Raw genomic sequence first — 22,232 nt, 5'->3', positions numbered from 1 at the left:
TTACACATTTGAAGAAAACAAATTAAGAAAATTACGTGGTTTTTTTTTTGCATCAAGGAACATTTAAATGTACATGGGTTAGGTATAAACCCAGCTGAAACCTTGATGGTAGTCATTGTACTGAACAATGTTTTTCTTTTTTTCCGTTTACCCCCATCAAAATTGCTTACTGTGGGGGAAATATTTCTCTATTTAGCCTTCAAGTTTGTGTAGATTAGCATGTGACATATTTCAATTATAGCTAATTACTGTCTAAAATTGTCAAAATAAACAATTAAGATGCAAGTGGTATAATATAAGTGAACTCTCTTTGCAGTATTATTCAATATTCATAAATACCTCAGACAGTTTCGCTATTCCTATTGGTGGAGAGCGCGTCACGTTGGGGTGTTTAAACCTTTGATAATGACCAGTGTTTATAACCGGTTGTGAGCGGATACTCCGCGCTAGTCTTGATGCAAGACCTTTCTTGCCTAAAAATGTATACAATTTTGCCTAAAATGTTTACAAGGCTTGTGATACTTGGCAAATTCTGCCTATATAATGTTTACAAGGCTATAGCCTTGTGTTACTTAGCAAAATTTGCCTAAAATGTGTACAATGCCTTGTGAAACTTAGCAAATTTTTCCTAAAATGTCTTGTGATACTTAGAAATTTTTTCCTAAAATGTTTACAAGGCTAGCCTTGTGTTACTAAGCAAATTTTGCATATAGCCTTGTGCTACTAAGCAAAATTTGCCTAAAATGTGTATAAATGCCTTGTGATATACTTAGCAAATTTTGCCTAAAATGTTAATAAGGCTATAGCCTTGTGATACTTAGCAAATTTTGCCTAAAAATGTTTACAAGGCTATATATATAGCCTTGTGATACTAAGCAAAATTTGCCTAAAATGTGTATAAATGCCTTGTGATACTTAGCAAATTTTTGCCTAAAAATGTTTACAAGGCTATAGCCTTGTGATACTTAGCAAATTTTGGCTAAAAATTTTTACAAGGCTATATATATAGCCTTGTGATACTTAGCAAATTTTGCCTAAAAATGTTTACAAGGCTATAGCCTTGTGATACTTAGTAAATTTTGATTAAAAATGTTTACAAGGCTATATTATAGCCTTGTGATACTTAGCAAATTTTGCCTAAAAATGTTTACAAGGCTATAGCCTTGTGATACTTAGTAAATTTTGATTAAAAATGTTTACAAGGCTATATTATAGCCTTGTGATACTTAGCAAATTTTGCCTAAAATGTGTATAAATGCCTTGTGATACTTAGCAAATGTTGGCTAAAAATGTTTACAAGGCTATATATATAGCCTTGTGATACTTAGCAAATTTTGCCTAAAAATGTTTACAAGGCTATAGCCTTGTGATACTTAGCAAATTTGCCTAAAATATTAACAAGGCTATATATAGCCTTGTGATACTTAGCAAATTTTGCCTAAAATGTTAACAAGGCTATATATAGCCTTGTGATACTTAGAAAATTTTGCCTAAAATGTTTACTAAGCAAAATTTGCCTAAAATGTGTATAAATGCCTTGTGATACTTAGCAAATTTTGCCTAAAAATGTTTACAAGGCTATAGCCTTGTGATACTTAGCAAATTTTGCCTAAAAATGTTTACAAGGCTATATTATAGCCTTGTGATACTTAGCAAATTTTGCCTAAAAATGTTTACAAGGCTATAGCCTTGTGATACTAAGCAAATTTTGCATATAGCCTTGTGTTACTAAGCAAAATTTGCCTAAAAATGTTTACAAGGCTATAGCCTTGTGATACTTAGCAAATTTTGCCTAAAAATGTTTACAAGGCTATAAATAAAGCCTTGTGATACTAAGCAAATTTTGCATATAGCCTTGTGTTACTAAGCAAATTTTGCCTAAAAATGTTTACAAGGCTATAAATAAAGCCTTGTGATACTTAGCAAATTTTGCCTAAAAATGTTTACAAGGCTATAAATAAAGCCTTGTGATACTAAGCAAATTTTGCATATAGCCTTGTGTTACTAAGCAAATTTTGCCTAAAAATGTTTACAAGGCTATAGCCTTGTGATACTTAGCAAATTTTGCCTAAAAATGTTTACAAGGCTATAAATAAAGCCTTGTGATACTAAGCCAATTTTGCATATAGCCTTGTGTTACTAAGCAAATTTTGCCTAAAAATGTTTACAAGGCTATAGCCTTGTGATACTTAGCAAATTTTGCCTAAAAATGTTTACAAGGCTATAAATAAAGCCTTGTGATACTTAGCAAATTTTGCCTAAAAATGTTTACAAGGCTATAGCCTTGTGATACTTAGCAAATTTTGACTAAAAATGTTTACAAGGCTATATTATAGCCTTGTGATACTTAGCAAATTTTGACTAAAAATGTTTACAAGGCTATAGCCTTGTGATACTAAGCAAATTTTGCATATAGCCTTGTGTTACTAAGCAAAATTTGCCTAAAATGTGTATAAATGCCTTGTGATACTTAGCAAATTTTGCCTAAAAATGTTCACAAGGCTATAGCCTTGTGATACTTTTGGCCGAGGGTGTACAAAACCCATGGACCCCAGTCACAGCGTGCAACAATTGTTTTGTTATACCTTGGTAACATTGTTATTCCTCTTCTCGAAGTTCTGTTGTCATCTTCAAACATTATTAAGACGGAGCAATGCATAGTTCAATCATGGTTTAATAAGCAGACGAACAGTTCAAACAAGAAACAATTCTTCACATGTGGATCGAACCCGCGTGTTTTTCGCACAGCGCTTGAAAACGACCAGCGGCTGTGCATTACGCGGAGCGCGCAATATTAGCCATGATACATGCTCAACACTTTTATGTAATTTAGTTCAAAATTTAAACAATTCTAATCAAAAATTGAACAAAATCACAAGGGGTAAGCTCCAATTTTAGTCAAAAACTGAAGAAAAAACCTCATAGGGGGGATAACTACAGCATTTTTGACAAATTTGGGTCCTTAACTACAAAAACATTCAGCATTTTGACCCAAATTTATAAAAGTGCTGGATTTAGCATATGTAATTCTACAATAACAAAAAAGGAATAAGAATGATTGAATCTGTTGATGAATTTGATACATTTTCGTGATGTATTTTGACCATCCATTCTTTATTTTCCTGCCCAAAGTAGTTTGCTTGTACAATCATGATTATAATCAGCGCTTTCATTGAACAATGCCAACAGCTGTCACTCAACACCCAAAGCCTAATTAGACTTTTCACAATGAAGCAATAAACACAATAGCTCTTTTTTTTGCAAACAAAAGAGATTAAGTGCTCTACCTTCGCCCTCACCCCCAAGACAAAAGAAACTTTGACTCGCTGTAAAATATGACATTTGCTGGCTGGTAAGTGCTATCTGACATAATCTCTTTCGTTCATGATGGTAGGTAGAGTCCCAATCAAACTTTGCATTATAAATTGGACTCAATTAACTGACAGGATTATAGGGTAAATTATAGAGCAAGATACAATTAATGTCACATGTATGAGAAACGCCTGCATACACGGCCCAGTTTCAAAGAGGACAAAAAAAGATGCTAAGCACACAAAAAATACGCTTACCACAATAAGGTTACCAGCCAAACTACCATGTCATGTACCAATCGTGACTGGCCTCCTGCTCATTTCTGCTTAGCAGGAATGCAAAGCAATATTTTCTGCTTAAGCAGCTCAATGAAATTGGGCCCTGGTCTACTTGTTGAGAAAACGAACTGTTGCAGTATTTTCATCGAGAAGTCAAATCTTGTTCACGTTTTAGTGAGGTAACAGTACCACAACATCTCTGCTGGCAGCAATCGGGAATTGACACCACAGATCGTTGAATGTTCCGCCAATCAAATAAATCTGAGAAGCATTTCATGCATGAGTCATTTCTCAGAATTCAAATGTGTAGGGGTGAAAAAATGATTAAAACCATATATAAAATTTCCTTTCAAAATCTGCCGTCGATTTCACAAAGAGTTGGGACTCGTCTTATCGAGTAACTCGTCCTATAGGATTAATCTTAAGGTCTGCATGCTACAGTGCAGAGTTAGGACTCGTCCTAAGTCCTAAGATTAAAGTTAGGAAGAGTTTTGTGAAATCGACGGCTGGAGCAGTTATGTCCATGCAGGAAGAATAATCTGCAAATGGAAATAATACACAATCTGAGAAACCTTTCTGCCAGTATTGCTTCTGAGATTCAATTTTTTGGAATAACAAGTACCCGGCACATGTAAAATCTCTTTCCATAACCACACCACGTGGTTTTTATGTTCAAGCGTATGCAATTAGGCAGTTTTAACTAAAAGTGTCTTATTTTGTCATTTCCACGACATTTGGTTTGCGATCAATAGTGATCCTGTCTTTTAAAAAAGTCGGTCCAAGAATTCTACTTTTTTAGGTACTTGTGACTTGGACCAAGTGACTCCAACTTGACACAGGTGACTCCACTACAAGTCGATATTTACACAAAGTAGGTTTAAGAAAACATTATGTTATACAGTCTAGTGTTTAACCCTTTAGACGCCATAACATTTTGTCTTAACATCACCATATACCCAAACATGGATTTATTGTTGATTTTTTTGAGACAACTTCTTGTAAAAGTGTCTAAAAAGGTATCAAAACAAAGATTTTTTTCATCAGAAAGAAAGATACTATGCTAACATGGAATACATGCGAAAATGTCAATTCAGGTCATGACATTTACTTTGACCTTTTTGGTTGAGTGGAAATAGGTCAGATCTTGCAGCCGTTTCTGGACTGCTTTGGGCATTTTGGTACAAGCCATTTCCGGCCGCTATGGTCTCTAAAGGATTATCATGTAGCAAGTTCAATCAAAGGACTACAGTTGACGAGCGGTCGACCATTGAGCAATTTTGCTCCGTACCCAGGATGTATTTATAAAATGCAAAGGTTACAATGAAACATTGACAGGTTATTGACAAACTGGTCGCTGATCGAACTTGCCCCTGTTTCTGAAAAGAAACATTGGTTTCAACTCGACATTTTGATCAGTATGCTGATGTATGCCGATCAGTATGCTGTTCAGCGCTTTGAAACAGTGTTAAAGCACTTTGTAAATGCATTTAAGTTAAGTTTAAGTTTAAGGTATGCTCTGAGATAGTCATTACATGGTGTTACCACAAACCTTTCCATATCGTATTTCCACCATGCGAAGTTTCATATCCTACTTGCCCCTCTCTGTTAACTTGTCCTGAATGTAGAAATGTTGACAGCCCCTCCAAATCTGCAGCACCTTTCATGATCAGAACTCCTTGGTTTCCTCGTGGCTAGATCCACAAAATGTCGTTCCCTGATTACAAGTCTCCACCGCATTATGATGTTTTTACTACACCGACCAGTGCCGGTCTTAAAGTCCGATTATGGAGCCTGTAGCCGACCTTAGTGACCACTGCAACCTCTCCGGGGTTCTTGCCTTCCGCAGCAGGAACTTCAAACAGAGCTTCATGGAGGTTAGGGTCAAATTTCTCTCCAGGTGGGTCGATTCTGTGGAGGTTGTGTTTTTTAAATACCTACAACCAGGGAAGGAAGACAAAAATTAAAAATCCTGTGTAAGAATTTCACTTGCTCAAGTAAGCCATTTTAAAAATTCTGTAAATTGATTGTGATTCCTCCTTTAGTTTTTTTAAAGGTCAGATCTGCTATGGCCTTATATAGAGCGTGTCAAGTATGACGTTATCATTCACATACCTGCCCCACAACATGGTTACTTTGGGCATGTGCATGTGGGTGTGGTGCCATAGAAATCAAACCAGGAACACTGCGTGCTGCGTGCCTCATTCATGTACATGCCTGAAGGCACAATATTTCCCTTATCTGGCCACTACATTTGTATTATATATTTGGTTTGCGGTAACACCATGTGTGTATCTACTTGCCAGGTAGAGTTTGTTCTTAGAGAACTGTCTTGCTTAATTCTGCTACCGCGGAGTAGATTGTTCGGGTGTTCGGGAGACTTCTCAGTTCTGAAAAGAACTGTCCTGCTTATTAACTATTACCTGGGTGGATGGTATGGAAATAGGCTGGGGCTACTACTTTAGCTTATAGGATCATAAGTAACTGTACTACCACGTCAGTTCCTGGAACAGTTCTGAAAAGAAATGTCTTGAATTTTACGTCACAAATAACGTCACAAATCAGTTGACTTGTGCTCATTTGCTGCGAAAACAGCCCTGTGACGTGACGTCAAAAATCGTACCACATTCACAGGAGGTACGAAGCGGGCTTTAATCAACCTAAGCTCAACCATTATTTGTTTTACTAGCCCTACCGTCTGTAACTGCGTTCCTGTCATCTGCAGACCCTGGTACAGACTCTTCAGATGTTTGTTGCCACCTTTAAGCTCCTCATCTGGGACACTTTTAGTTGCTATATCCAAGACGTCCGACACCTCTAGTAGATCTTTACAGAAACCCTGTATCGAGTACAGCTTGCTATCATCCAGCTGGCGCTTGTATCTTGTCCGGACATTTTCTGTTTCAGCGAGCGCTCTCTTGTACTTATCCTGTGTTGAAAATATGACATCAAAATTAACCTTAAAGCCATTATACACTTTCGGTACAGAAAAAAAAGAAAAAGTTCACAGATTTACAAATAATTTACAGAGTTTACAGAAGGCAACTTGGTGAAAGACTTCTCTTGAAATATTGTTCCATGAAATGCTTTACTTTTTGAGAAAACATTAAAACAATATTAATTCTTGATAGCGAGAATTACGGATTTATTTTAAACACATGTCATGACACGGCGAAACGCGCGGAAACAAGAGTGGGTTTTCACGTTATTTTCTACCGACTCTGATGACCGATTGAGCCTAAATTTTCACAGGTTTGTTATTTTATATATTTATAGTTGTGATACACGAAGTGTGGGACTTGGACAATACTGTTTAATTTAGAAAATTTTAAATGAAACCAATGTTAAAGAAATGTTGGCTTCTTAAAAAAAAAAAAATGCGTTAAAAGGCAAGAAGCGTTTGGCCGTAAGCATCATACATGTAAATTTGTGTCAAAAATTTGAATCTTAAAAACACAAGACAGGTTTTGTTTGGAGATTCAAATTTGCATGGTGTCTGTTTGTGAACACAGAAACAAGAAATACAGGACTTTGGTTATTCGCGGTCAACTCGCTAAACGGGCATGGATTCAACGTTCTGATGACAATAACAGTGACCGTTATTGGCTGAAATTTTCACTGTTAACTTTTCTTGTATCTTTCTTGATAAGTTTACCTATACGTGTAAATTAACTTGTTGGTGACAAGAAAAACAATCGATGACCCTACCATTAAACACACACAATGTTGAAACATGAAACAATTACAAAGGTTTCATGAAATTTAACAAATATTATAAGTGACTCTAAAAGAAAATCAACAAAGGTGGTTTCATTTTATTGAATTTATTCTGGTTGTAAAGCCAATGTCTCTCAGAAAAGCAAACTTCATCACTGTACAAGCCAAGAACCCAATGGAAAGAAGACAATGAAGTTTCAGTTTTAGATGTGGGAGGAAAACCCCATGGAATTATTGCAGAGAAAATTCCACACTGTCATGTAGAGACTGAAAAAAACCAATCCACACAGTGCCCCCGGCACGATTCAAACCAGGTTCCTGTAGGTGGACGGTGAGAAAAGATACTTCTAGCCCCCCCCCCCCCCCTCAAAAAAAAAAAAATCAACCCCACTCCATAGATCCCCCGGCATGATTAGAACAAGGGGTCCCATTTGGAGGTTATGGAAAGATACCTCTATGCAACCCAACCACGATGTATTTGAATGGTTGTGCAACAAAGGTAATAAACTAAACTTAAAAAAACCCTCTACACATAGTGCCCCTGGCATGATTCGACAAGGGGTCCTATTTAGACGTTGAGGAAAGATACCTCTATGCAACCCAACCACGATGTATTTGAATGGTTGTGCAACAAAGGTAATAAACTAAACTAAACTAAACTGTCGAAAAAATCTGGCTTACTGTGACTTCACCAATCTGCGTTTGAAGTTTCTTGTTCTCTTCTAGGAGCTTCTTCTCCGATGCGCTCACCCCTTCTCCAGCCGCTTGACTGCCCGTCTGTTCTGACGACTGTGAATCGTTTGCTTTTTGAGTCTCCGTTGATTGCCATTGGATTCTGTTGATTGAGGAAATGTGTAAGGTTTAAAAAAATGTCTTGCAAACTATGGGTGTCACCATCCAATAAGCAATATTGCAAGTTAGATTTAAATAAAGTCTGGCACAATGACTTGCTTGATCAAAAGTTAAGGCTTAAATTTGAATTCCTCAGACCATGCAGTTGCTACATCACGTAATTTGGGGCAAGCTTTTGCGAAGTTACGTAAGAGACGGCGAACACTGAAACACAATTCTGAATGGATGTGTATGTCACAATGGTACTAGGGTTTGCTCATCTGGAGGTTGCTATAAAAAAGCTTGCCCCGAACCACTTGACATTCATTGTAGCAACTCTCTCTATAGTCTGAGGAACTCAAATGTAAGTGGTACTGTAATTTGTGATCAAGCAAGTCATTGTACTAGACTTTAAATCTAAATTCGAAGTCCACCTTGCTTATATAAGAGTGGATGCTCTATTAAGGTATCATGATAGTATCGTAGGAGGTTTAGAACCGAAGCAGCAATACTTGGTGGCTACTGTACAAGTAGCTGATAAATGAAAAATTTGCTGATGAATGATAAATTATAACCAGCTTCCATCTCACTTTATTTATATACATGTATTCCTAACTGAAATGAAGATTTCTAAGTTTTTAATACCATTTTTATGAGTGACAGTAGTTGCAATAAGGCCATAATGAAAGTTCTATTACAATATCGTCATTTTGTGGCATTTATTGTTGATGGGTTTCCGGAAAATCAAAGCAAATTTACGAATGATGTGGCAGACCTTACAATGACTCACTGGGGTGCTAGTACGCCAGAAGATGCAATAGAGTTTAATAAAAGAAGTTACAACAATGTAAAGTTCATGCACAAATTCAGTGATTCAAATTGATTATATTAGTTCATTACTCTTGAGCAGAACTACATGTAGGAATCCTTCAATACATAGATAATCCAAATGAAAGTTGGTACTCAAACTGAAGTGCTCAAAGAGCTTTAAAAAACTCAATTCTTCAACTCTTAATTCATTCATTCAATGGTTTATTAAAATTCTATTCAATTCGCTGCCAGCAGCAGAATTACATGAACAGTTACATAGTTAAATAATTGGGAGTAAAACATAACATTACTATTTAAAATTGCCTAAATCTTACACAGAAAAACTGAGAGGGAGAAGTACTGTACACTCCTATAGGGAGGAGAACAGTTACTTAAAATTAATTAATTAAACATATGAGTAATACATTACAATCAAAATTAAAATGGCGAATAAACTATTACACTCTAAAACGGAGATTATTTAGAAAATGGGAGGGATTTAAAGTCAATCCAAAGGACCGCAGTCAGGGACCGATCCACTTCATGCACCAAAATAAAACAGTGGAACTGAAAAATAAAATGTTTACCCCTAAATCAAAAATGGACCGGTCTCCAACTGCAATCCCCCAGACCAATCTTTTAATAAAAGCATGGCAAGAATATATACAACACAAACATCAACCTCCAAAAGATTTCTGAGAGGGAGTAACAAAAACAAATGCAAACAAAACAAATACCAGGCCAATAATATTTGACAATAATATTCTGACTTTGATGGAAGAGCACTTCCCTTACTGAAGCCCGGTTCATACTTCCTGCGAATGCGAAGCGAATGTTGATGTCGCAAATTAGCAACGAATAATTCGCAGCAGTTCAACTCTGCTCAACTCAATTGCACAAAGGGAGAGATGTGATGTCAAATTCACAACAAATTCGCTTCGCATTCGCATGAAGTATGAACCGGGCTTTAAACAAAAATAATGATAAAGAAAACCTGGGAAAAACAACGCCCCACATTAAAACAGCTCAAAAAACTGAAAAGATTTTTCTTTCCTTCTTTTAGATTTAGGAATCATGAGATGAGACTTAGAATTCTTTTTTGTATTCTTAAGTAAATCAGAGTTTGCCAACATGTACAGATACCGGCAGATATAAAAAATTATCAGAATCACTCCTGCACAAAAATCACCTCAACAAATTATGTCATTGTCGACCACCGGTTTTTTTCAGAGCCAAAAATACTGAAAAGAGATTTTCACACGGTGTTACTGCAAACCTCTGTTAGGCACAAAGTAAATACAAGTTTGTAAATAGTCCCAACCTCTTCTTCAATTTAGCTTTCTTCCGTTTTGGTGTCCGAGGCGCACAATCACAAGTCTCAAAGCAAATTGTATTGCACAAATACCACCCAAACAAATTATGTCATTGTCGACCACTAAGCTTGGGCGATATCACGATATTATCGAATATCGCGATATTAATTTGGACACGATTTCGATATCGGATGGATTTGGTTTTAAACGAAATATCGATATATCGCGATATATCGCGATATATCGATTAAATATCGCGATGTATTTGCTAGCTGAGACATCTTGCACCCCATAGGTTTGGAGTAAAACCAAAAGAATAGGTCATTAGAACACCTCTCTTATGCTAGGACTGTCTCTTCTACAACTTTCACTTGGAGTTTTAAGACTGATGATGTCAAATTTCATTAATCGCGATTATATCGAATATCGCGATATATTGTCGGCGATATATCGTGAATAAAATAAATCGATATCGCCAAGCTTATCGACCACCAGTTTTTTATTCAGAGCCAACAATACTGAAAAGAGATTTCCACACAGTGTTACCGCAAACCTCTCTTAGCCAGAAAGTATACAATTTAGTTCCAACCTCTTCCTCGGTCTTGGTGTCCGAGGCAAACAATCAAACTTCTCACGGCAAACTGTATCAAATTTTGTCAGCTCACTTTTGCGACGTGGACGTGTGTATTTCTGAAATGTTTTGCCGAATAGTAACTTCACTCTCATTTTGCTGCACTCAAGTGTCAAGTCTGGCATCAAGTGCTTGATATCCAGAGTTGTTCTTTGATATGAGCGGTCATTTTGAAGAAACAGGAACAGCACGTGTCCGTTTAGGAACCAAAATTTTCAGTCAGATGCCGTGCAAAAATACCGAGTGGCTGTGGACACAATTTTCTTCTCTTTTTTGTTGGCATTGTCTTTCTCTAAACAAGATAATTGGAAAAAAGCAAAACAATAATTAAAAAATAAGAGGGATCCAATTTTAACTAATTGATTTTACTCCTTCATTTTTTTTTCAATTAGAAAAAAAATGGCGTTTAGAAATAAACTTTCAATTGCACAAGAGGCACATTTGAAGGTTTAGCCATACACATAATTCCTGTTCTTTTTTCAAGGTGTGGGCTACCCCGTTTTTTTCCCAGGGGCTGTTACCACCTACTCCTTGGGCTGAAACAGGGTTACCCCCTTTACCATCCATGTAGGCTTGGGTGTCATCAGTCCGAAGCCTGGCTGGTAGAGCAGAAAGCACTACCTCCCCAGTTTTACGTAGCAAGTGTCACGACCATATTCATCTATAATTTTTTCTTCTTCATATTTTGCTAGTAAGTATACAATTTTCAAGCAAATTGTTATTTTGTAAATTTCATTGAGTAAGAATATATTTCATAAAGTATAGGTTTTAAAGTACAGTACATCTTTACTCACCTTTAAGTAAAACGTTGAAACAATTTCTACACCAAACTTTCAGATGATGATTTTCCTAGCTTCCTCTACATGATCGCAAAAACAAAATTTAATGTGGGGTGGTTGCGTACGATTAGCATACATGAGCAAGTAGAACTTTGAATGGATTTATTAGACATTGAGGATCAAGTTCGTGTTATCAGAATTTGTGTCACCAGAATTTGTGTCACGAATGGTTTTCGAAGTGGTAAAAATGGGGCAAATCTGTTGACTAGTTTGTCCACATGGGTCGAAATTGTACGTGTTGGATAAATGTGGTCGTTTTGTCACATTGTCTCGTAATCATTCGACCTCTGGCCGTCGGGAGGAGGGTTACGATATCACAACTAGGTAACTACTGTATGTACCTGTATAAAAATAAATGCCAAGTCAAGTTTTTTTGATTATCAATTACAAGAGGGTCTGATAATGGAAGTTAAATTTTTCTGCGGATTAATATAGTGTTTTCAGCAGCCAATAGAAAGAGAGGGGGATGGGATATTGTTTCCTACAGCTGTTTGCTGCATTTACAAAAAGTGATTGGTGTACAAAACAAGCCCTCAGGTTTGTGACCAGCTGGGTACCAGTTAGCTCTGTCAATTTTTTTGGCTAACGCTGAAAACAGCCGTAGGCAAAATCACAGAATCGCTAAACGTAGTGAATGGGATCTGAATTACTGTAAGAATATATAACTTTGTAACAATTTTGAGTTTCCGAAGTGGGTTTTCTTGGGAAAAGTTATCATATGGCGCCACCACTTTTTCATTCGATATAAAATAATTTAATATCGTAATTTACCTCAATGAGATATCCCTTTTTGTGAAAATGAGTGAAGGGTGGTGGCCCTATATATGGAAAGTTGTCCTTTTTTTGCCCCCTGAAATAAGTTTGGAGAGTTCGAAGAACACGTAGCGTTGAGCCTAGTTTTGGAGAGATTTGATACAAAAACCTGTAAATTGGGAATGTTTTTTTAAAGGGCAAACAAATTTGCGTGTGTTGTGAGATTCACCATCAGTAGAGGTTCGTTGAGACGATAGAGGAAAGAACCTCAAAGTTCTAGGAGTAAAGGGATGCCACATCCCTTAAAGGAACACGTCGCCTTGGTTTTCATTTTACTTTGCTAACTAAGACGGTCGGCCATTTATGGGAGTCAAAAATTTGACAAAAAAAGTAAAAAAGTGATGACACCTGTGTGACAGGATGCGGGAATCTTTCCAAATACTTTTTTTAATGAGCCTTCCAGAATCCATATTGGCCTCATTCGCCCCTCATTCATTGCATTGCATTGCAGCTGAACAGTGCCAGTGAGTGACACTGAAAAGTGAAAGCTATTTAGTATTATTAACAATTTTACAAGTCACAAATTGATGTTACATCACCATGGAGGAAGAATCCTCCGTGATTTTGATTGATCTCTATTATTAAATTAATTATACACCCGACTTGTCATGTTCTATTTCCTGTTAAATTATTGATGTAAAGTTTTTGTTTATTGTTTATCTGTTTCATGTTCATCTCTTAAATTATTGCTTAGTATTTATTTAAGATAACTTTCCATATGGCACCATCACTTTTACACTCATTTTTACAAAAAGGGATATCTCATTGAGGTAAACAAGAAACTATATTAATTTCATATCGAATGAAAAAGTGGTGGCGCCATACGGAAACTTTTCCTTTATTTAGCGCAGGTACATACTGTATTGACTGTGTTTGTTTCTTTTTGTAAACTGACTGTTATGCCACTACATTTTACTTGCTCTAGCCACAGATTAGTTTCGCTTCATTCATTGCTTTCGTTAGTTAGTTCGAAAAAATAGGCCATTGCATATCTGTTCGTTTACCTGCAACATAAAAAAAAACCAGGAAAACAAAATCATTGCAATAATGAATATTGAATAGCTAACTGTATGATTAACATTAATAAATAAATTAAACTACACAATATTTATCAGTACGAGTTGAGAAAACAAATTGTAAAAATTTATTTGGGTACGAGTTTATTTGGGTACGAGTTGACTTGGGTACGAGTTGACTCAGGTACGAGTTGACTCTGGTACGAGTTGACGAGTTGACTTGGGTACGAGATGACCCGAATTCCGTCTGTGACTAGCGGCTTTGATCCGTGCGACGGCATGTGTGTGGGTGTGCGCGCAGGTGCGCTGCATCCGTGTGGCCCCAGTCAACTTCAGTGACTTGCGATCGTACAAATAAAAATACAATTTCAATATGATAATTACTACATAACGAAATTAAATTATAACAAGAGAAAGTTATAACTACTTGTCCAACATACCTTTGAGCATTCCTTCTGCAGAGACTTTGAGAATTTGTTCTAACTAAAAATTGCCGAGTTACTGCCCGCCAGCCTAAAAGTTGCATGGTCGTCGCCATCTTGGATGTTACGTCACCTTTGAACCTCATCCCAGAATCCTTTGTAAGGGCGCATGGATATCAGATATCATAAGTAAGACGAAATGTATGAAAACAAATGGTCTTTATATTCAACTCGAATATGCACCAAAAACATCGAATAGGGACGCAGGAAAATTATAGTTATTCGGTTTTGAATATAAAAATATTCCCGCAAGTTGAACAATGTAATCTAAAGGAACTACTTTTTAACGCGGTATAATTTTTCTAGTGAGTAAATCATTTGGCTTAGTAACGGAGATTCCCGTGTAAACAGTTTCTGCATGATCAAAAAAGAAATCAGCTACATTAAGAAATTAAGGTCATGAACGTCTGCTATTTTAGAATGTTGATTGCATGTTGATAAATCGTTAACTGCATTTGTTTTTAATTCTGTTTAACACGGTTCCTACAGCAGTAGCAGTGGAGCAACATTGAAAACATGTCAGAGGTAAGAAGAAATTTAGACAACTTTTTAGTATCAAGAAATTGGTTTTCTGTTTGTGTTTATTGTTTGTCCCGTGCTGTTTGTTTTGAATCTTGCAAACTTAGGTCTGTTTTTGAATAAATAACTTGAAACTGTTAAAAGCAAAACCAAGCTAAACGTTTGATTTATAACCCCATAAAATCTCTGTGTTTAGGCCTAGTTTCAAATGTCGATCTGATTTTATCTTTGTAATATTTATTATTTGTTTGTTTATAAATTATAGACCTAATTATATTTCTTCAATTGACCGCCCATAATAATAATAACAAATCAAGATTTGTATTTGTAATAAAACAATATATAAAAATTACTTAGTTTGATAGTAATAGCATGCCTAAAGGCAGGTTCATACACTCTGCCAATGCGAAGCGAAGGTTGACGTCACAAATTCGCAACAAATAATTTGCAGCAGTCCAACTCTGCTCAACTCACTTTTAACGAAAATGCTGCAAAAGGAGGGTTGTGACGTCAAATTCATGTCAAATTCACGTCGCATTCGCATTTGGTTGATATTGCTGGCAATGGCTAAACGTTTCAAGTTTCTACTTTTGCAGACAAATCTTGGTTGTGGCATGTGCCCTCTCTTTAATTAATTAAAATTGTTAATAATAATTGATTTCGACACTTCCTTCTCAAACAGGACAAGAAACCAGAGACGGAGAGTCCCAGTAAGGACAAAGGCGCTATAGAGGACAGCGCCTTCGAGTCCCTGGAGAAAGACTTCCAAGAGGTGCTCAATGAATTGATGGGCGATCGTAGTTTGGAGAAGTTCCGGGTCGAGTATGAGAAGTTACACAGGGCCCTGCGCAAGTCGCATGACAGCGAGAAGAGACTCATGACCAAATGCAGAGAGCTGAACAGCGAGATCGTTGCCAATTCCGCAAAGGTCTCCACGGCACTACGACTGTCCCAAGAGGACCAGACGACCATTGCACAGCTTAAGAAGGTACGTACTTTGTAGTTGGGGAGGCTACAGAAACATCTTTATTGTAGGTGAGAAGCTGCATTGTCTTACCATGGAGGCAGAATTCTACCTCATGGAGGTATATGCAGTAGAATTCTAATAGTTAATAATAAAATAATGCACCCAGTATCCACCTTATATTCTTGCCAAAATGTGCATTCCTCCAGCTCTACTTGGAAAAGTTTCCGTATGGCGCCACCACTTTTTCATTTGATATGAAATATAATATAGTATCTAATTTACCTCAATGAGATATCCCTTTTTGTAAATATGAGTGAAAAAGTGGTGGCGCCATACAGAAAGTTATCCCTCTACTTTAAAGGCACTGGACGCATTTGGTAATTGTCAAAGACCAGTGTCCTCACTTGTTGTATCCCAATATTTGCATAAAATAAACAAATCTCTGAAAACTTCAGATGTGGAGGAAGGCTTCAAACTTGAAGTCTTTCTCAGATTCAAATGTTTAAGTGAGATAATACCCCTTTCTCAAAAACTATGTAACTTCAAAGGGAGTCATTTCTCACAAAGTTGTATACATCACAATCAACAACTCTACGTTGCTCATTACAAAGTTAGTTGTGACGCTAATATATTTGATTAATTATCAAACGTAACTTGTCGAGTGCCTTTAAACTTCAGCATCAGCAGCAGTTTCCTGAAGATGAGCAGAGTATACTGGGCCCAATTTACAGAGCTGCTAAGCACGAAAATTTGCTTAGCATGAAATTTCTTCCTTGAAAAAAAAAAGGATTACCAACCAAATTTCCATTTCTTGCATATCGCTTATTACTGGTGTTCAGCCATTGTTTGCTTATCCTGAAAACCATATGGAAATTTGTTTGGTAATCCTGTTTTTATCAAGGCAACAATTTCATGCTAAGCAAATTTTTGTGCTTAGCAGTTCTATGAAATTGGGCCCTGTTCATATGTCTAGACGACAACAGCTCTTCTCAGAAGCCAACACTTCTCCCAAAAGAATTTTAAACAATGTTGTTCCCACAAGTTTACTAACTATAGTTTTTCCCACTTAATTATGGCCGTTAATCTTAAACTTCAATTTTTGTACAGTTGGACACTTTTCCTATCATTTGGTTTCCAAAGAACTTGTTTTATTTCCCTATTGGTAGGCCTATAATCCTTTTATAGAAAATGATTTCCTTCCAATTGAAATCAACCATTGTTATTTTGTCTTGCTCCCGGTCAGGAAATCGAAAGAGCGTGGAAGATGGTGGATGCGTCCCACGAGAAAGAGCAGCGTGCTCGCGAGACGATCCAATCTCTCAAACTTGAGATTGCCAATTTGAGTAAGCTCGTTGAGCAGGGAGCTGGTCTGACTATGGGACAGGAACACAGGTGAGCTTTAGTCTTTGCTTTGTAACTTTAATGTCAAAGGCAGTGGCTCTATTGGTAATTGTCAAAGACTAGTCTTCACAGTTGGTGTATCTCAACATATGCATAAAATAACAAACCTGTGAAAATTTGAGCTCAATCGGTCATCAAAGTTGCGAGATAATAATGAAAGAAAAATAATCCTTGTCACACGAAATTGTGTGCGTTTAGATGGTTGATTTCGAGACCTCAAGTTCTAAATCTGAGGTCTCGAATTCAAATTCGTGGAAAATTACTTCTTTCTCGAAAACTATGGCTCTTCAGAGGGAGCCGTTTCTCACAATTTTTTATATTATCAACCTCTCCCCATTACTTATTACCAAGTAAGGTTGTATGTTGAACTATTTTGAGTAATTACCAATAGTGTCCAGTGCCTTTAAGGTCTTTCTTGCCTGATTATCTGATCATTTGTCTCAATGGAGAGGGAGAGGCTGTTTTCCCCCAAAAATTGTTGATTAAAAGCTATCGCTCTTTCAACTCAGCAGACAAAGCAACCTTAAATCATGGGAGGTATTTTATTTAATTGAAAGTTTGCAAAAAAAGGTGAATTTTGGCACAACATCTGTTAACACGATTGAATGTTTTGCTCTCAATCGGTCATCCATGCCAATTAGCGAAAGGTCTTTTGTCATGGCTTTGACATGGCTCTACGGCTACGACTCTCCCGTCAGAAGCCACAGTTAGAAGCCACAGTCAGAAGCCACAGTCAGAAGCCACAGTCAGAAGCCACAGTCAGAAGCCACAGTCAGAAGCCACAGTCAGAAGCCACAGTCAGAAGCCACAGTCAGAAGCCACAGTGGCCATGGCCACTTTAAATCCAATCATCCTCAGATAACCAAAGTACCCTTGATTACCAGCTATGCTAGAGGGGTTGCCCCAAACCTCGGTCCTTACCAAAGTATAAAAACCTGAAGAAACACTATCTGGAAATCTGAGAAACGTCTGTGTAACTTATGCCCCAGTGTGAATGAGTTGCTGAAAGCCAAGGAAGACCTGACCAAAGAGCGAGATGAGCAGCTTGCCGAGATCGTCAAACTCCGTGAAGCACTTACAGAGAGTGCTACTAACCAACAGAAAGCTGAACAAGATAGGACCGAGGCAGAGAATAAGATTGCAGAGGTAAGACAAAACCTTTCTCCTGTGTGAAGGGAAAGAACATGAGGGTCGTAAAATTATGTGGGGGACAATTTGGAGTAATTGCCTTCTTCAATAATTACTAGACTGCTAGAGTTACAAAATGGCTTGGAGGGACGTGTAGCGGAACAGTACTTTAGAAAAATGAATGGGTAATGAGCTGGTGAAATGAATGTTCCTCTGATTAGTGATTAAAGGAAAGATGTATGAAATTACAGTTAAATTATGTGAAAATAGTATTAAATTCACTTAAATACCTTCATTTCATACCAAAATAATAAGCTCTTTCTGGATGGTGTTACATGTAGTTCATCATACTGTATGTACTTCACAAGCTAACCAACTTTCAAAGTCAGTTGAGAAAAAACAAAAAAGTTCAAAAGTTATCTTTAAAAACAAGCTTGCATGTTCTCATAAAACGTATATCTATGGAGTTTTTTAAAAACAAATCTGCAACTTATCTCAACTCCCAATGCGACATTTAACCAAAGTTTTAATTCTGGGCCGAATTTAAAACTCAATTATTGTTCTTATCTCCATGTGATGTAAATAGCTTGCTCAAGATATTCAAGTCCGCAGCAATGAAGCGCAGCGTGAGACCAGACGTAAGGAGAAGCTTGATCGAGAACTGAAGCAATCCCGGGTGGAGCTCGAGCAGAAAGCCGGCGACATCAAAACGATGCAGCTCCAGACAGGGCGCTACAAGGACGACATCGGCCGCTTGGAGACTCAGCTCAAAGAACAGAAGGTGAATAATTTTGTTTTAGTCTCGAGGAAATACTCACTGAAATTTCTTGTCCTTTGACGGGACAGGAACATGACTGTCAGCAATTTGAAAGAGAAAGACTAAACATTTTTGTGAGATTTTTGAAAATGAGATTTTTGATCCTGAGAGGTAATTTAGAAGTATAATATTTTAAAATCTCACATTTTTCCTCAACTTAAAAAAGTTTCAACACATTATTCTTGTTCAACAGTCTAGAAGATAAAGAGCAAAATAGTAAGTAATTATAAAATTAAAATAAAAACATTTGTAGAGAAAAAAAACCTCTCTGTTTTTAACGTTTAAAAAAATCACATGGTGAACTTGCAAAATCCAAACCAACCATTACTAATTTCTCTGAAAACTAAAACATAGATTTATTTCAAGGGAGTTTTCCCCAACTTTATATCATGAAAAATGAGTCTAAAATGCTAATCATTTATATTTCAATTTTTTTCCCCACAGAACTCAAGAAAGTACTGGGGTCGATATCACAAAAAGTTAGAACTTAGTAATAGTCCTAAGAAATATACAAAACGTATGGCTCACCTTAGAACATACAGTGCTGAATACACATCAGTGTAAGGAAAAAAGGCAAATTATATTTCCAATCTTACCACTGAGTCACAAGAATTTACTTGTTTTTTTTTACACAGATTCTGTATGAGCGTACCCTGAAGGACACGGATGTTTTGAATCAGCGCTTCAGCAAACTCCAGCAAGATTATGACCAGCAGCTGATCAGCTGCGATGGTCTCGCTCAGGAGAACCAGACCAGGGTCGTTGAACTCAAGGTCAGTGCCATCAAGCGTCTTATTGGAATCTTCTAATTTTTCTTTCCTGAAACGAGGTTAAAGGGAAGGTACACGGTTGGTAATATCTCAAAACAAATATTAACTTAAAAACTGACTTGGTAGTGAACATTGGAGAGCTGTTGGTAGTGTAAAACATTGTGAGAAACGGCTCCCTCTGAAGTAGCATAAGTTTTGAAATAGAGGTAATTTCTCACTAAAATAATAAAATACTTCTAGCTAAAAGTCTTTTATTCCTATCTGAAAGCACACAAATTCATCCAACAAGGGTGTTTTTTTTCCATAATTTTCTCCCAAATCCGATGACCGATTGAACTCAAATTTTCACAGGTTTGTTATTTTATGCATATGTAGAGATGCACCTAGTGAGAACACTGGTCTTTGACAATTACCAATAGTGTACCTTCCCTTTAATGATAATCTGTTCAAAAAGAAGGGAAAATAGAACATTGCAGTTTAAGTTATTTTAGACAGATTAGGTATTTTGTATAGACCTTATTGAATATGACGTCACTATTCAAATATCTGCCCTACAACATGGCGTCTTTGAGCGTGTGCGTGGGGGTGTGCATGCATGTTCAGTAGAAATCAAACTGGGAACGCTGCGTGCTGCGTGCTCATAGATGTACACATTTAGACACGCATACAGTTTGCCCTACAAGATGGCGACTTTCATAGCAAAAAAAAGGGTTATTCAATACGATCTATAGGCGCAGGCCTGAAATGACATGGTTGCCCCTTGGGTTGATTTTGCACTTTCCAAAATGAAACTGGCCTCTCAAAGATGAAATTCAAAGCTTGAAAAAGTTTAAAATTCATAGGCTTGATAAATAATCGCTCGGAAATGGACCATGCAAGTGTTCATCCAACAATTAAATGCTTGGTCACAGCACATTCACCCTCGGGTAAAGGTCTACATCAGCATCTGGCTTTTAAGGTTAAAAAACCCATTAGGTTTATGTAGGTGTTTGCTTTTGGGAACTATGGGCCGTGTTACACCGGGCAATTTGCAGTTCCATGAGTTTGCCTGAAGGGAGAAAAGCCATTCACATTTCAATGTTCAATCTATTTTTATTTGGAATTGTAAGGCAATGTTTTAAAAAATACTCATGTGCCACCTTTTATGTAGACTGCTTACAAGAAGTTAGGAAACTTTTTTTTCAATCAAGTCTATTTTCATTAGTTATTGCTCTCTTTGTATTAAGATAAATATCATGCAAAGCTGAAGTGTTCCTCTTTAAAATGATGGTTGTTGGGGTTGAACAAATACTACATTTGCAATGATTACATGTTGCTGGACTTGGCCACATGAGTGAGAAAGAGACAGAGTCACAAATCAAATGTGCCAAAATTTGCAATTTTGTGTTACTGTGTGAACAAACTATATTGACACTGAAATTTAAGCAAGCAAGCAAGGCAACTTTACTGATCTTAATCCACTTTTTATTGAGACAAGAAGTTCACTAAAGAGTCTTGCAAATACCAAGCAATGTGTATTTCAAGAGATGGGGGTAATTGTGTGTGGTGTTCTCACTGGTGCAAATCTTTGTGTAAACCATTCAAGCCTGACTGGGGTTGATTATTGATCATTACCTATTGACTTTTTAGTACAGATAACGGTAATTTTGGCACATTTGATTTCTGACTTGCCTCATTGTCATTCATAGAGCCAATTTCAGCAACATGCCATCATTGCAAATGTGGTATCAATTTTAAAGAGAAACACCTCAGCTTTGCATTGATATAACTTAATACAAACAGCAATAAATGATGAAAATATACTTGATTGAAAAAAGTTTCCTAACTTTTTGTGAGCAGTTAAGTTGTCCTTTTTTATGAACTGCAGTTGTTTGTCTCCAAGTTGCCTGTAATAGTTGCCTGTTGTGACAAGGTCCTATGTAAGCAAAGAATGGTAAAGCTAAACTTTTATGCAAAACATTCAATGTTTTTTGCCCCTTTAGGCTAAGGAAGATGAGATCGGTGCCTTGAAGACGGACACTGTACGCCTTACTAAGATGCGTGAGACGATTCAGCGTAAACTCCGCAACGTGGAGGAACAGAAGGTTGACACAGAGTCCCAGAAAGAAACGCTCAAGTCACAGATAGTGGCGCTTGAACGAGGTAAGATTGAAGAGTTGTTTTATTTTCTGTTTTTGTGTGTGTGTGTGTGTGAGAAATCACCTTACATCTCAAGGCTGTTGCTACAACCAATTTTGGCTGTTGACCAACTGCCACCACGAGCACGTTGCAACCTACTCCTGGGCCTGAAACAGGGTGACCCTTTTCACAGTCCGTAACAATCACTTGTCTTAATGACAAGTGTACTGGTTTCTTTTACATGCTTTACACAACACACAGGACCTATCGCTTTATAACCCTAAGCCCCGAAGCAATAATGGTTTACTAAAGACGCAAGTGTAGAGACCTAGACTGGAAGTCATATTCTGCTTGGGTGATTCGAGAGCTTGAGTCCTTTGCCCTTGACCACTTGGCCGTTTGTCAAATATGGTGCCACAAACTCTGACACTATCCCCACCTTAGAAGAGAATTCGTTTGATTGGCTGGCAAAT

General features: G+C 37.1%; 2 protein-coding genes across 2 annotated transcripts in view; one reads left to right on the top strand and one right to left on the bottom strand.

Moving 5' to 3' along the window:
- Positions 1-4,089: 4,089 nt before the first annotated feature.
- Positions 4,090-14,101, bottom strand: LOC117295050 (grpE protein homolog 1, mitochondrial-like). The gene is made up of 4 exons (XM_033777620.1): positions 13,998-14,101; positions 7,986-8,139; positions 6,283-6,516; positions 4,090-5,524 (listed from the first exon to the last, which is right to left on the bottom strand). Exons 1-4 carry the CDS (start codon positions 14,093-14,095, stop codon positions 5,327-5,329), a joined length of 684 nt encoding a protein of 227 aa, XP_033633511.1. The 5' UTR covers positions 14,096-14,101; the 3' UTR covers positions 4,090-5,326.
- Positions 14,102-14,287: 186 nt separating this feature from the next.
- Positions 14,288-22,232, top strand: part of LOC117294595 (cilia- and flagella-associated protein 58-like) — a 58,966-nt gene continuing 51,021 nt past the window's right edge. The window contains exons 1-7 of the mRNA XM_033777080.1: positions 14,288-14,564; positions 15,241-15,546; positions 16,769-16,917; positions 17,916-18,072; positions 18,641-18,835; positions 19,507-19,644; positions 21,624-21,783. Of these exons, the coding sequence (XP_033632971.1) occupies positions 14,556-14,564; positions 15,241-15,546; positions 16,769-16,917; positions 17,916-18,072; positions 18,641-18,835; positions 19,507-19,644; positions 21,624-21,783 (1,114 nt within the window). The 5' untranslated portion in view covers positions 14,288-14,555. The remainder of the gene's footprint in view (positions 14,565-15,240; positions 15,547-16,768; positions 16,918-17,915; positions 18,073-18,640; positions 18,836-19,506; positions 19,645-21,623; positions 21,784-22,232) is intronic.

The sequence above is a fragment of the Asterias rubens genome, chromosome 9 (assembly GCF_902459465.1).
Source record: "Asterias rubens chromosome 9, eAstRub1.3, whole genome shotgun sequence".
NCBI classification, from domain to species: domain Eukaryota; kingdom Metazoa; phylum Echinodermata; class Asteroidea; order Forcipulatida; family Asteriidae; genus Asterias; species Asterias rubens.
Note: the sequence above shows the minus strand (reverse complement) of the source record. Positions and strands in the feature narration are given on the sequence as shown.

Excerpts from the sequence above, each read along its gene's own strand:
- LOC117295050 (XM_033777620.1), bottom strand. The coding sequence starts at position 14,095 with ATGGCGACGACCATGCAACTTTTAGGCTGGCGGGCAGTAACTCGGCAA. Across the intron at positions 6,517-7,985 it reads CGCAGATTGGTGAAGTCACA|GATAAGTACAAGAGAGCGCT; the intron begins GTAAGCCAGATT and ends TTTTCAACACAG. Across the intron at positions 5,525-6,282 it reads CAGGAACGCAGTTACAGACG|GTATTTAAAAAACACAACCT; the intron begins GTAGGGCTAGTA and ends CCCTGGTTGTAG.